The sequence below is a fragment of the Prinia subflava genome, chromosome 5, assembly GCF_021018805.1.
Source record: "Prinia subflava isolate CZ2003 ecotype Zambia chromosome 5, Cam_Psub_1.2, whole genome shotgun sequence".
Classification (NCBI taxonomy): Eukaryota; Metazoa; Chordata; class Aves; order Passeriformes; family Cisticolidae; genus Prinia; species Prinia subflava.
Window position 1 is genome coordinate 46,663,835 of NC_086251.1, and position 14,972 is coordinate 46,678,806.

The 14,972-nt window shown below is 38.7% G+C and overlaps 1 protein-coding gene across 4 annotated transcripts in view; it reads left to right on the forward strand.

Annotated features, from left to right (window-relative positions):
• Nucleotides 1–14,972, forward strand: part of TDP1 (tyrosyl-DNA phosphodiesterase 1) — a 45,919-nt gene that overhangs the window by 12,937 nt on the left and 18,010 nt on the right. For all 4 annotated transcript variants that reach the window (XM_063399194.1, XM_063399192.1, XM_063399195.1 and 1 more), the window contains exons 10-14: nt 559–744; nt 1,505–1,553; nt 4,447–4,513; nt 9,361–9,468; nt 11,043–11,145. In XM_063399194.1, the coding sequence (XP_063255264.1) occupies nt 559–744; nt 1,505–1,553; nt 4,447–4,513; nt 9,361–9,468; nt 11,043–11,145 (513 nt within the window). The remainder of the gene's footprint in view (nt 1–558; nt 745–1,504; nt 1,554–4,446; nt 4,514–9,360; nt 9,469–11,042; nt 11,146–14,972) is intronic.

The following is a 14,972-nucleotide window of genomic DNA, read 5'->3' on the forward strand; positions in this document are numbered from 1 at the left end:
GTGGGGTAAAGGTGGCAACTACATACAATTTAGTATTTGTCTATATCCATCTGTTTTTAATATGGCTTTAAATTCCATTCACAGCTGAAGAACTCCTCTAAAAGGATCATTTCAGTTTTCTCTTCAATTGTTGTTTTTTCCCCTCTTATTGTAGGTTTCTATTGTAGCTGGCTGTCATGGCTTTAGGATACATGAGGAATTTTATTGCAAACAACCACCAACTAAAAAATATTTAGTTGCTTTATTTATTGTGACTTCTGAAGCTAATGTTTCATGTTTTTAGAAAGGGCTGCTAACATTCTTTTCACCCAGTATTTAATGATTGGCTTTGGTGCTTTTGGATAAAACTTGTAGTATTTAATCTTCTCTTGAAGTGAGTTTATTTGGAAAGCCTGATGATTATTTTTATTGCAAAGTTAAATATGTACTATGAATGTCCATCTCCTTCATTATCAGGAGTGAATTACAGAAGATTTGTGATGTCAAAAGTGATATCGAACTGATTGAGGCGTTCTTTGTGTGTTGAAGTCTCACAGTGTTTTAATTCCCCCTCATCAGCTTTTGAAGGAGCATGCTGTGTCAATACCAGCACAGGAATCCTGGCCTCTTGTTGGACAGTTCTCAAGCATCGGTTCAATGGGAGCTGATGGGTCCAAATGGCTGTGCTCAGAGTTCCAGGAGAGCCTGGTGGCTGCAGGCAGCACCGCGACAACTTTCCGTAAATGTGATGTCCCAATTCATTTGGTATGTCCTTCAGATGCTGGTGACCTTTATTTAACATTCACTCATTTGTTTTGGAAATCTTAGTCATTGGTTTGCTTTTAACTTTTCAAACGCAGTAACCGAGTTTTCATCATGAAGTTACATATATGCACTTAATGCTGTTTAGTTGTGTATGGTTTGCTATAAAAATGCACCATAATTTCCATCTGCATGACACTAGATGATATATCATCCCATCAAATTTATCTTCTCATTCCATAGCTCGTCTTCCTTGGGTTTTGTAGATGTAGCTGGTTTTCCTACTGAGATGTAACAGAATCCTTAGTCATTAATACCTTTGGTTATTAGCACAATTAAGGGGAGGAGCAGAAAAGTTTGTGCCAGGAGCTTGTTAAATGAAGGAAAAATGACGGTCAGACTATGTCTTTACCATGTGCTAATTGCCCCTGCATACTCATATCTCATACTTGAGGTGTGAGACTAAAGTCTCATCAAATAATGTTAAGAACTAGCTTTGGCTACTGTGGAAGTGGCTGAAGTAGTATTACTTGAGACTTGCTAGCTAGTTTTGATTAGCTCTGTAAGAGTGGTAAAAATATTAGACTTTCTGTGTTACTGGCACAATTGTATTTGTAAGCTGCAGTGTAAATTTATTAATTCTGAAAAATGAAGGGTTTAGTATTTATTTTTTCTCAAGTTTGCTTTAAGGTGTTTGAAAAATGACAGCTTGTCTACTTACAGCTGTGTTATTAAAGTTGCTTTTTGTTCTACCTCCACGAAGGTTTATCCTACTGTGAACAATGTGAGGCAAAGTCTAGAAGGCTATCCTGGTAAGCAGATGAATCCCCATTTAATTGCTTTTTTGTGGTCATAATGTCCTGCCAAATCATTTCAGTGGCTGATGTTAAATGAACATGAAATTCTCATCTTGCTGAGAATATGACAGAATAAGTGTAGTAGAATTTTACTGCTTTTGCTGGAGCTCTGACTCCAGCTCTTCTGTTGTGGTTGAATAGAAGAGGTTTTGTGGGGGTTGGTATGTAACCTCGGTCTGTCCTAGCCATGTTCCTATGTCACTGTATAGGCAAACAACAGCTCTTGCCCAGTGCTCTTACTCCAGTCATAATTTCATTCTGGCAGGAAATTCAGGTTTGGGTGTGTCAAGTTCTCCTGTTTTGATTGCCATGTCATTCTGCACACCAGATAAAATGGAGGCTAAGATGTTATTGGTCTTTTTTTTGTTTAATATTGTAATATACAGCTGATCTGTTCATTATTCCCATTTTATTTTCATTAAGTCATATTTGTAAAAGCATAACTCCAGGCAGCCTGAAACAGGAATGGGTACTGTGGTATTCTGATACAGGGAAGCTTCTGTTAATCAAAAACAAGTCTTCAAAAGGTCAAGGCAATTGGAAGAGATTCATAAGGACTGAAAGAAAAGAATTCTTTCCTGTCTGTAGGAAGGGTAAGAAGAAGGATCCGGGGACCCATAGGCCTGCCAGCCTTACCTTGATCCCTAGGAGGGTGATGGAACAAGGAATCCTGGAAATATTTCCAAACATACTATGGAAAAAACAGGGTGACTTGCAGTAGCATAGACTTTAAAGGAGAAATTATGCCCAGTTAGCCTGACATCCTTCTGTGATAAGTGGCTTGATGAATGAGGATCTGCCCTAGATGTTGTTGAGCTTCCCTTTGTCTTTAAACACTGTCTCCTCGGACATCATTACAACGATGTGTTTAAGTGCAGGCTGATGAGGGGGGCTGGTTGGAGACTGGCTGAGCTGCCAGGCCTCAGAGGCTGTGAGCATTGGCACAGAGGCCAGCAGGGGGTCAGCCACTAGTGGTGGCATGTGCCAGGCCCTGGTACTGGCGTGGTGCCTTAGTGTCTTCATCAGTGACCTGGATGGTGGGGCAGAGTGCACCTATAGGGAGGCTCCAAACAATGCAGACTGGGGAGGAGTGGTTGATGCATTGGATGATCATGCAGTCAGTCAGAGGAGCTGTGCAGGCTGCAGAAATGGGCAGACAGCAACCTCAGGCACTGCAACCTCAGGCAGTGCAAAGTACTGGGGCAAGAGTAACCCCAGGCACGAGTGAAAGCTGGGGTTAACAGAGGTGAACACCTTTGCAGAAGGTCCCTAAGCTGAAGATAAACCAGCAGTACACCCTTGTAGCAAGAAGGCCAGCAGAATTGTGCTGTGTTAGGAAGTACATTGCCAGGAAGTGAGCTATCCTCTCTGGCACTTCCAGCACTTCTGGAGTGCTGTACAATACAATACAATACAATACAATTACAATCAGTACAGTACAGATATGGAGATACTGAACCAAAGTACTGCAGAAAGCCACAAAGATGAATAAGGGATTGGAGCATCAGTCATAGGAGGAGAGGCTGAGAGCGCTGGATAGTTCTTGGAACTTGGAGAAGAATGCTTTCCTGGGAAACCTTATCAGTGTATATCAATATAAACTATGGGAAGATGTGATGTAGAGGCAAATGCTTTGTGTGGTGACCAGGGAAAGAACAAAGGCAATATATGTACGTACAGGGAATATATGTACAGGGAATCTCCTGTATCTCAATTTGTGCTTAGCAAAATTGTTTTCTGATGTTTAAATGGAATAGGTTGCTCATAGAGGGTGTAGAGTCTGTGTTTTTGAACATACTCAAATCTGACAGGATACTGTACTGAAAAGTGTGCTCTGTTCAACCCTGCTTTGAGCATGGAGTGATTCTACATGATCTCCAGACGATGCTTTCAACTTCAGTGATTCTTTGGCTTTGCTGAAGCATTAAAAGTGTTCCTGTTCCAAGCTGGACACCTATGCTCCTATGCACGAGAGTAGCTTTTGAATTCTAGCAGCTGGTGGATTTTGAACATGGAACTAGCATGAATGTTTCCAGAAGTTTTTGTCTGGTTAGGTAGAAATTGCAGCCAGAGAATTTATAGGTATGTGCTTCCCAGAATTAAGTTACAGTGGCTTTAAATACATCTGGTTATCCACAGCCCAGTGACTTCTTAGTGTAATTTCTTTCCTATTGTGAAATAACTTGGTGAATTACAGGATTCTGTGTTTGTGCAAATGAACAGTTCTGTGGACTCCTGCAGTTAGTGCATTCCTGAGAGTAGTAAAGCTTTTGTAATAGGTTCTTATGGTGTCTTCTAGGACGTGTTGAATACAGTAGGCTTTGCATCATGCTTTTACTACACAACACTAATATAATTCAGTGTGCCTGGCTGACTCTTCTTAAATCCATTTCAAGAAATCACAACGTGCATTAGCCAAAGGCCGAATCAATGCAAATATAATTTCATCATAGAAGTTCTTGCTTTTTAAAATAACATTGACTGGGATTTGGAAGGTTTGTTCTTTCTTCTGAAAGCTGCCTGCTATTTTTCCTCTAGTTTGTATGGGTAGTGATTCCAGCCTGTTGATATCAAGTAATATCATATAAAAAAAATACCCATAGTTCTCCCTGTATACACTTCCTGTCTCTCCTAGTGTAAATGTGCTGTATAGTGTTTAGGAACTTGCTAAATTGTAAGAATGGAAAAAACCTCAGCAAGTATATGCTATTTTATACTACTGGAGCATTTAAAAATTTCTTGAAAGTAACTCATGAAGGTAGGACAGATAACTTATTCCCTAAGATGCTTACTTCTTTTAGAATGTCTTTCAAAAAATAAATGTACGTGTTCTGTTTTTTTCCTTAAGCTGGTGGCTCACTTCCCTACAGTATACAGACAGCACAGAAACAGATGTGGTTGCATTCCTATTTTCAGTAAGTAAAACTCAATTCTTTGTTGAGTTTTTTTTTTTCAGACTGTGTTTAAAGTTGTAATGAATGTTATAGTGTTTGAGTATTAAAAGCAAATAAGTGAAAGTAGTTACAAGTATCATATTTTTAAATTCCTTAAAATAAAGGCCTTTAGTTCTTTATTTGCTGGGTCTTATCTCCCAACAGTTTGTAGAAAACATACTGTTTACTTAAAAGTATATATGGGATAATTGCTACTGGATTTAGGTTTCTGTCAACTTTTATATAACATTTTTTTCTCTGAACAGGAATAATGTTACTTCTTTTTTTTTTAACTTTCTGTGGTATTTCACTTTCTCCACTTGTGCCTCTGTATTAATGGGATTTCAACGGAGCCACAACAGGACTAGGAAAGCTTTTTTTGGTGGTTGCTTTATTTTTTTCTTTTAAGTGCGGCAGTCCTGCTGCAAAAATTCTCAGTCCCTTATGGCAATATCTTTTGTTAAAGATGCCTGACATTTTCTATTAAGAATTTCTATTTCCATGTGCTACTAGTTGTGCTGAATTCTAACAGTGTGGCACGTTCCATGCCAGATGTCTCCCTCAGGCTGAATCGTTAAAAACTTATGCATGTTTAGAGAACAATGGGAAAAGCTGTTTGGCAAAGATAAAAAAAATTAATAGAACTTGTAACCTCTTACAAGACCACAACTTCCCATTCCTTTCATCAGAAACTTTTAACTCTTCTGGGTGAAAGTTGCTCTAGTAAGAAAATTTACCAAGTAAGATTGTGTTCATCTGGGTATATATTCAGGGGACTGAAATAGAATTGCTAGTGTCAGAGAGCATCCTCCATTCTAGAGTGAAGGTGATTGCTGTTGTGAACCTCTTCTTAGACATTGCTTCAATGTCTAAGAAGAGGAATTCAGGCAGAAAGCATGTGAGGCTTTGTGTCCTGCCTTTAAACTGTGTCCTCTGAACACATTCAGCAAAGGAAGAAAGCTGCAGTCAACTTGAAGCTTTCAAAATTGTTCAGTTGTGATTCAAAAAGTAAAAAATCATAAATCTGGGGGTGTTTGTGCAGTCTTAATTCAGTTTCTGTAGTCATACCTCATGAGAATCTTACTAGAAAAAAAATGTAACCTTTTTTCAGTTAGTCTCTTATTTAGTACACGGAATGTTACCTAATAATGATAGAATTCACTGATTCATTCCTTTTCAATGAGAAAATGCTCACATACCTGTCTCCTTGGACATACAGGGACCTGCTCCAGCAGCAGAAGAGCTGTTTCAAGTTCATCTGTCAGATTGGCTGCAGATAGCAGTGGCATAATTGCTCTGTGGTGACTACCCAGCTGCAGGACAGTAGCCCTTGAGCAGAGCCTGCATGTAAACTGTCACCACAGGGCAGGAGACAGACAGCAGCTTTTTATCTGTGGAACCTGGGGCACACAGAAAACAGCAGGTTTCATTAGGTGTAAATACAACATAAGCTGTTTGAAAGACTTGCTATAATGCAAGCCTTTGGGCAGTAGAAGAGTTAGAGGAATTTAGAAAATTCTTCTTCATACTGGAAAATAGTATGAAACCAGTAGGAAACTAGGGATTCTACCAGAGCTGCAATCAAAAAAACCACAAATCTTTTATGCTTACAGTAAAGGAGAATGAATAACTCCTTTTTGCAAGCAGGGAGAGATAAATGGAGTTGGAAAATGGTGTCCTGTAGCCTCTCAGCTGAAGAGGCAGGATGTCTGCCCTAGGCATGTAACTTTTATAATGTCTCTGGGCTTTTTTTCTCTCTTCTGCCAGTTGAGTGTGTTTAACCTATAATGCAGCTCTGAACTGTAGTTTTTCAAAAAAATAGTGTGACTAAACTTAGTATTATTTTTACTTCTCTGATTGTAGCAAATGATTACTAGACTGCTTTGTTTGATTAGCTATTTTGTAAACAGTAATTTACAGAGTTTTCTCTCTGGTATTATTGCTTGTTTTTCCTTCCAGTATTACTAATTTATGAGGACAGATTTGCAACGATTAATAACTTTTGTTAATTGCTGCTTTCAAAACATTCAATCAGCTTTAATAGTAGACGAAGTATTGTATTTTAACGTTCTTTTTAATTGATTAGCTTTTAATGCCATGTGCCTTATGTCTTATGTGCAGTTACTTTGTCAAATTTTTATTTTCAAAGAGTGGAAGAAGTTGGTTTGACAAGAGTTTGTTTGACATACGCCTGAAAAATCCATAATGATTGTTGTATTAGAGCTTTATATGTTCTTTAGATTTATAAAGTTTTGAATAAGTATTGAGTTTTCTTTTCAGTTTGCAGAAGTAGTGTTGTTCCCCTAAAATCATAAAAGATGAGAGGCAGAGCATCTACACAGAGAATGTAGTTTTCTCTTAGGTTGAAACTAATGGTATTAGTTGTTTTAATTCTGCTCAGGACTTGATGCCAGTATCTTAAGATAGATTTGAAGTAAGTACTTCAAGTAAGAGAACTAAGTACTGAAAGAGGTGGTGTTGTAGAAAATTAGTTATTCCTGTATGTTTATTAATTGGTATGTCTGTACAGTTAAATTTCCAGGACTTCGTGATGGTTTAGTCCTGGCCTGCAGCTCAGTGCCACTTAGGCCCTTACTTGGGCTCTCCCACCCCTCTAGAGGGATAGGGGAGAGAATCTTAACAGTAAAATGGGAAAACTTGTGGGTTGAAATAAAGACTGTTTATTAATAAAGCAAAAGCTGCTCATACAGGCAAAGCAAAATTAGTTCATTCATCACACCGCATGGGCAGACAGATGTTCAGTCATCCCCAGGAAAGCAGTGCTCTGTCATGCCTGATCTTCCCTTACTTGGGAAGATAAAGGCCCTCATCATCCCCTTCTCCCTTCAGCTTCACGTGCTGAGCATAATGGTGTATGGGCTGGAATATCCCTTTGGTCAGCTGGAATCAGCTGTCCTGCCCGTGTCACCTCCCAGCCTGTTAGAGGGTGGGGTGGTGTGAGAGGCAGAAAAGGCTGTGTGTGACAGCTGAAATACCTGTGTGTTTGTGCTGTTTCCAGCACAAATCCAAACATAACCTAATACCAGGCAGTATGAAGAAAATTAACTCCATCCCAGCCAAAACTAGCATGCATTTTCCCCTTTTAATCTTTGTGTGCTGTCCTACTAGGGAAAACATGGCCAAAATATATGTTCCCCTTTCTGATACTAACTTTCTAAAATTGGAGTTTCAATCACTTTTGATGAAATCAAGCTGCAGTTAGAGAACTGTACATAATAGATAGAAGGGGAGTGGTATTACTCTTGCTAAGGCACACTACTTGTATCTGTCTTAAGATAAGAAAGCAAAATGGCAGTAGACTGATGTAGTATCTCAGAATAACTGCAGTTAGTGGTGGGGGGAGAAGTTTGTCCTGGAGTAAAGCAGTGAGGTAAATCTAAAGAAAATCAATTTTAAATTCCCAGTTCTACTGTTTTTCCTGTTCTTCATTTTTACAGTTTTATTGGAGTTACCTAATTACTTTTGTCCTGTCAACTTAAAGATGCTTGCCTAAACTGTCAGTTATGAGAGAAAAGCTATTAACCAGGGTGGTTGAGTCATGATTCAGCCTTATATGTATTGGAAAGTGTGGAGTTTTTAGAAGAAGACAAGTTTAGTCAACTAATTCTGGATCATATATATCTTAATCTGTCCTATAGAAACAGGCTTTGATGTGGCTTGCATCAAAATAAAAAGAAGTCTAGTTTGCATCAAACACACAAAGTGTTTCAGCTCCTGCCCTTTAAGAATACCGGACCAACTCTCAGAGGTTTTTTTTCCTTCATCAGGGGAGATACCCTTGTTAAAGTAACTAGGTCCTTACCCATGGAATACAAAGCCTCTTAATTTTAAGTGCACTGTATGTAAGTGCTAGTCCTGAAAGTCAACATAGGCAAATAATTCCAACCCTTCTGAGTCAGTCTGCTCAGGCTTTTAGAGGAACACAGGGCACTTAAGTTTTTCAGAGTTAATTGATTCTTTTTGATTTGCTTATTAGAAGAAAATGCTAAGTTAGGGAAACAGAATTGTGACAGCTGAAACCAGAATCTTCCTTCAAGTCTGAGGAAAGAAATGTCTCTGGGTGAAGGAAGGTGTGTTAAGAAGTTTTCTTCCTGAATTTGGGTGAGGACTAACAGCTGTGAATATAAAGTGTTTAATGCCGTGACTACATACCTTCAGTTATGTACATATATTTACTGCTTGCTTATGATTTAGTTCTGCAATGGTGATGCTGAATTAATCCAGCAATGGCTTGTTATTTTAAACTAGTTTTTTTATATACACATAGATATGACCTCTATTCTCTTAAACCCTCAAATTTCTCAGTAGCTTAGAGGCACAGAAATGGGAAGAGGAAGAGTAGCAGCAACAATCTACCAGTTGCTCCCTGCCTTTTTGTCATGGATAATAAATTGTAATAAACTTGGGGAATTCTGTGAGGTTTAGTTTGGTGCCAAACTCAGTTGCTTAAAGTCATAACCATTAATAGTTTTCAAAGAAGATTTATTGGCCAGAAGTTTAGACTTAGTTCCTTGAGTGCTATTTGGAACGGAGGAAACTGGAAAAAACTTGTTAGGAAAACCTGACACACTGAGGAGAGTATCTCGCTGGGTTGATTGTAAGGAAAAAAACCCTGCCCCTCTGACTACTAGTGGAATTGTTAACAGTTCAGTTAAATGTAATATTTTAAGATTTTCTCTAGGAGAAATAAGTATTGAGTGTGACAAGTATAAGTAGTGTTGCTGAAATCATGGTGCTGTAGTATGGTGAGTATTTTTTAGACCTCAAAATAGAACCCTGTATGAAAAGAATTCCTTTTACTTTTCTAGCAAATGGTCAGCAGAAGTCACAGGTCGAACTCATGCTATACCTCACATTAAGACATACATGAGACTCTCTCATGACTTCCAGAAGATTGCATGGTTCTTGGTAACAAGGTAAACATCTCACCAGTACAACTCTCACTTAAGAACTTTATATATGGGGTTTTTTTTATTTATGGGGTCAACTGTAGGCCCAGGTGAGTTACTTCTGTAACCCTCATAGTGCTTCAATTAATGATACGAATTTTTGTCCATATTTAATGTTTCTCCATTGAGAAACATTAAATATGGACAAAATATTCCCATTTGAGGCTGCAGATTGAAATGATTATGTCAGGAACTGTTGGTAATCCCACTAAAATCTTGTCTGAGTCGTGACTGCCAGTTTTGGGGTTCAACACCAACTGAAGTGATAAATATATTTAAATCTTGGGTTAAGTTTCTCTAAGATATGTTGTAGTATGGTATGAATGTGCTGGTTTCTACAAAATACATAGAGTTTGGGTTACCTGAAGTTATCTTTGGGCTACCCTACTGTTATAAAACATACAGATACCTAGGTTTTGGAATCTGGTCTTTTGTCAGATTGAGTTGTTTAGCAGTCTGCCTTGAAGCATAGGCTTTATATCTCTGTTGTTTAATTGTTAAAGAAGCAAAAAGAGGAAGTGAGAAATTTCTTGACTTGAAGGGAGAATGTCTTGTTGTGAACAAAAAATACAGATGTATTTCAGTTTCGCCAAAACTGATTTTTATGCAAACCTTTATTCTACAGATTATGATCTGTCCTTACTCTTAAATGTTCAGTTACTTTAATACTTTTTTTGTCTTTATATTTGGTCTCTTTAAAAAATTTCATCACTCATTGATACTGTTGCCTGCAATAGTGGTAGTGATTAATGTGCTTTTTAAAAGATTTTAAGTCATTTAAATGTGCTCACTCCGCCTAATACAGAAATTCATGGTAGCTTTATTTTCTTCTCATGCTTCTTCTGTTCCACCGTTTGCTGTTACCAAACAGCATCTAGTATGTCCATCAGTTGAAACATAATGTGTAAATTTTGTATTGTGCTGTAGAAGTAGGTTTTGACAACAGAATTGCATATATTTTTTGACTCCCAAATTGATTTGCTTTGTAGTAGATACTGATGGAAGATTAACTACAGCATAGTGCTGAATAGCAAATTGAAACAAAACCTCTTTGATAAGTATTTGTTTTCATAAATCGATCAAAGAACAAAATGCCAAGAGCAAAAGATACTGTTTAACACTCCGTACTAAAATGCAAATGCAAACTCAGTCTTGTGTGTTATAACTAGTCATAATTGAGCTAGCCTTTAATCTTTTTAAGTCATCAAATTGAAGCTATTTACCAGTACCAAATTCCTTTCTGAAATGTGCAGAGAAGATTCAAAAGGCTGAATTTGTCTTGTAGGTCTGTATGACAGAAATAGTCTTGTATAATTATCCACATGTGTTGTATGAATGCCTTTCTACATATTGTCTCTGTTGCTCCCACTGTGCTGTAAAAATAGCAATAAGGAATAACAACCAAGTCACTTTTTGTGAGAAGAGTATTCTGGTTGAATTTAAGTTCTCCTGCTAGAAGGATGTTGCTATGCTGTTACTTAAACAAACATTTTCTGCCGTGAAGATTGGGCCTCACTAATATGCTTTGGTTCTCTTCACAGTGCCAATCTATCTAAAGCAGCTTGGGGAGCTCTGGAGAAAAACGGCAGCCAACTGATGATCCGTTCTTATGAACTTGGAGTTCTTTTCTTGCCTTCAGCATTTGTAAGTTCACAGTTCAAGCACAAATCCTGGGATATGACCAAAATCTGCAAATATTTATGAATACAAGCATAATTGAATAATCTGATCAGTAGCTTCTGTATTTCCAGATTAGAAAGTTAATAGGAAATGGAATTTGAGTGGCATTCGTAGTGTCTTGTTTTCCTGCATGGCAGGTATGGATGTGGTATTGCTGTGACTTTTTTCCTCTTACTGACAGGCAGTAATATTTTAAAATTGTAACATGTACTCTTAAGCGTTGCTGGCAAGGACGACCAAATCTCTTCTTTTGTGCTTTTTAAAGCTGGGCTGTGAGTGCATATTCACACTGAAGGAAGGTGTTTGCATTGTAACTTGAGAAACGATTCCTAATGTTGCACCAGTGTCTCTTCTTGCTCATTCTCTGAAATGCATTTGCAGTCATGTGACTGTCTCTTAATATCAAGTTCCTTACTGAACTACATTTGCTGGTTTTTAGTCCTCTAGAAAATCCTGTGGTAGAAAGTCCTTAACTGGACGTTGTATTTAAGAAAAAAAGCTTCCCTTCTTTGTTTAGGTTGGATTTTGTCTATTGCCTCATGGCAGGAGATGCAAGTCTTTTGTTACATGGCTGGTTCTCTCTGGTGAGCTGATAGTACCAAAATGTTCTCAACAGCAGTTAGTCTATGATCACAAACCATTCAAACTTCTTCCTGTGTGAAATTTCTTCTTTCCAGGGAAGAAACTGCAAGGTTCTCTGAAAAAGTATTTGTATGCTCAAAGTCCTTAGAAATATTTTGCTGATGAAGAGTATTTATTTCCTAGATAACATTCACAGATGATCACATAATGTTCTGTCATTTCTGCTGATTAATAATGTAGTCCCAAATGAATATTTACTAATATTATGACATTGTAAAAATGTTTGCCTACCATAACTGGATAATTGTAGTCTCCTGAGATTGCATATTAAGATGGATATTGCATATTAAGTTTCTGACTGCAGCTAAAGAACTCCTGTATCTCACTCTTGACATTTATAGTGAGTTTGTATAGTAGTGAAGTCTCTGATATCATGAACCTTGCAGGTGTTGTTCTCCAGCATAGTCTATGTGGAACAAAATGTGTTTATCAGAGAATGAAGCAAGAAAAATCCTACAACTTCTTACAGTAGGAAGCGTTGTTTTTTATATCCATGAGGCCTGAAAAAAAGGAAACTCCATTTGTGTAAACAACTATTAACAGAATAATGAAGCATTGGGCACACAAAGTTGTACAAAAATATGACTTTTAACAGCAATTGGCCTGAAACAGATAAATTAATGTTCTTGCAAATTGGCTACTCCAAATTCTAGTTGGCTATCTCCAAGTGTTGCCACACAAAGAACTTATGGTACTGGTATATTTGTATCTAGTAAATGATGGGTTTTGTATAAACATAACTGATCACCAGATGTCACAGTCAGGTAACATAATTTGAGTGTTCTTGTTCTAACTGGCTTTTCTGTGCATGTTTCTGCTTCAAATGGGTAGAAAATTTGGAATATTTGAATTGGTCTTTTTGCCAAGAATGACCATACTCATTTTAGATCTTGCCAATCTGCAAGCTTTTCACTTAAAAAAACCCATTTAAATAACAAAACCCCCTCCCACCTCCCATACTACTCCCTCCTCCAAACCCCTGTGAGAAATATTTGGCTTGCATTCTATCCTGGATCTTGCATTCTACACAGCATTCTCTCTATCTGCTTTTTTGTAAACTCCTTTGAAGTACTGGAAGGCTGAAATGAGGAGCCGTCTCTTTTCCAGGCTGAACAACCCAACTTTCTGAGCGTGTCTTTATAGGAGAGGTGCTCCAGCCCTCTGATGATCTTTGTGGCCCCTTTGTGGGCATGCTGGGGACCCCAGAGCTGGATGCAGCACTGCAGGTGGGGTCTCGTCAGAGCAGAGCAGGGGAGCAGAATCCCCTCCCTTGCTGTGCTGGCCACACTGCTTGGATGCAGCCCAGGACACAATTGGCTTTCTGGGCTGCAAATGCACATTGCCAGGTCATGTCTGGCCTGTACCCCAAGTCCTCCTCCACAGGGCTGCTCTTAGTGACTTCTCTCAATCTGTGCTGTCTGGGATTGCCCTGACACAGGTACAGTACCTTTGCTCTTGATTTTGTTGAAGCTAATGAGGTTCTTGTTGGGACCATTTCTTGAGTTTGTCTAGCTTCCTGTGGATGGCATCCCATCCTTCAGGTGTGTCAACTCCACCACTCAGCTTGCTGTCACAGGTAAGCTTGCTGAGGGAGCACTCAGCCCTGCTATCTGTGTTATTGGTGAAGGTGCTGAAGAGCACCAGTCCCAAGGTATTGCTTGTCACCAGCCTCCACCTGGATGTAGAACAACTGACCACAACGTTCTGGCTGTGTTCACTCCCTTAGCTGTACTGGCATCAGTGCTCAGTGGATTCTTTATCCCTTAAATCAGCTTAGACTGGCCAAAACAGAACAGGACAGGTTTCCCAAGTCATCCCATGAACCAGCTCAACATGATCAGGTGAGGGCTAGTGCAAGGAAGAAGTAGGAAGGACAGATTCAAGGGTTGGAAAGGTGAGTGGGGAAATCATATTGAGATAAGAACCTTCTTTTGGCCTGGTTTTGGAACCAGAGCTTATGGAGTATGATGGTCCATGAAGTTAGAAAATAGGAATAAATGGATCTGGGTAAGAAAAACATGATCTGCAGTAAGAAGTAGAGCCAAGCTACCAAATCTTTCCCTTTTTGTCACTCTGGTTACTATAGCTATTGTTGGGGGAATGGAAGACTTGACTTTATGATATCAAAGGAACATCTCAAAACTCAGTGGTCAAAAGCAAATGCTTGTGGAAGAGTGTAATGGCCAGGCATTTATGCACTAGTTTGTCCCTCCATATTTCATGACTTAATGGCCTATCTCTGTGAGCATCTCTTGTCTTCTCTTGAATCTCTGTAGGCTTTTGGCAGTCACAATCTGCTCTGGCTGAGTTCCACCACGTAATAATGTCACATGAAGCAATGTACTGAAAGTTGCTCATTTGAAGGTTTTTTCTTCTTGCATTGAAAGATGGAAGAGCCATGTGATCCCTAGTCATCCTTTTCATACGTCCAGAGACCTTTATCTTTGTCTAGACTGAAGAGTTCTTACCCTGCTCAGTTGTTCCTAGAGGAGATATTTTTTTATCACTTTTACACTTTTCTCAATTTTTTCTTCTGTATCATTTGGGTTGGGAGGGTGGTAAATAGAGGGACAAAGGTTGTACTTAAAATGAAAATAGAATTCTAGAGAAACAGATCCAGATGTAAAACTATTACACGATTATGTTCTCAAGGTTCTGCTCACTGGGTCTGTTTGGCCTGCTGTATTTTTACAAAGTGGTGTGTAACAGATTAGCTAACCATGGTGTGAATACAATGCTTTGCCCTCACCTCTCTTGTCTTTGTGAATTGCAGAAAGCTCCTATGGTTTCTATAATTTCTACAGCTTTTAGATGGCTGTACTAAAACCTGTCAGTGTGCACAAGATAGTCTTATGTTTGAATTTCAGACCTCTCAGAGCACAACTTAATTGAAACTCATATAAAACTTCCAAGAATATGTAACAGTGTGTATTTTGGAAGAGAATACTTAGTTCTTTTTCTCCCAGTTTCCTACATATTGATAATTGTGAAGACTGGCAACCAGAAGAGAACAAGTCACTTGATTGGTCACGTGATATGTGGGAGCAAAGCAGGGAGAGAGATTGCAGCTGCTTTTCTTTCTCCTCTGGGCAGTAAGTGCCTGCAGACGCTCCTGGTAGCAAGGAGGTAGTCACACAAATACTGATACT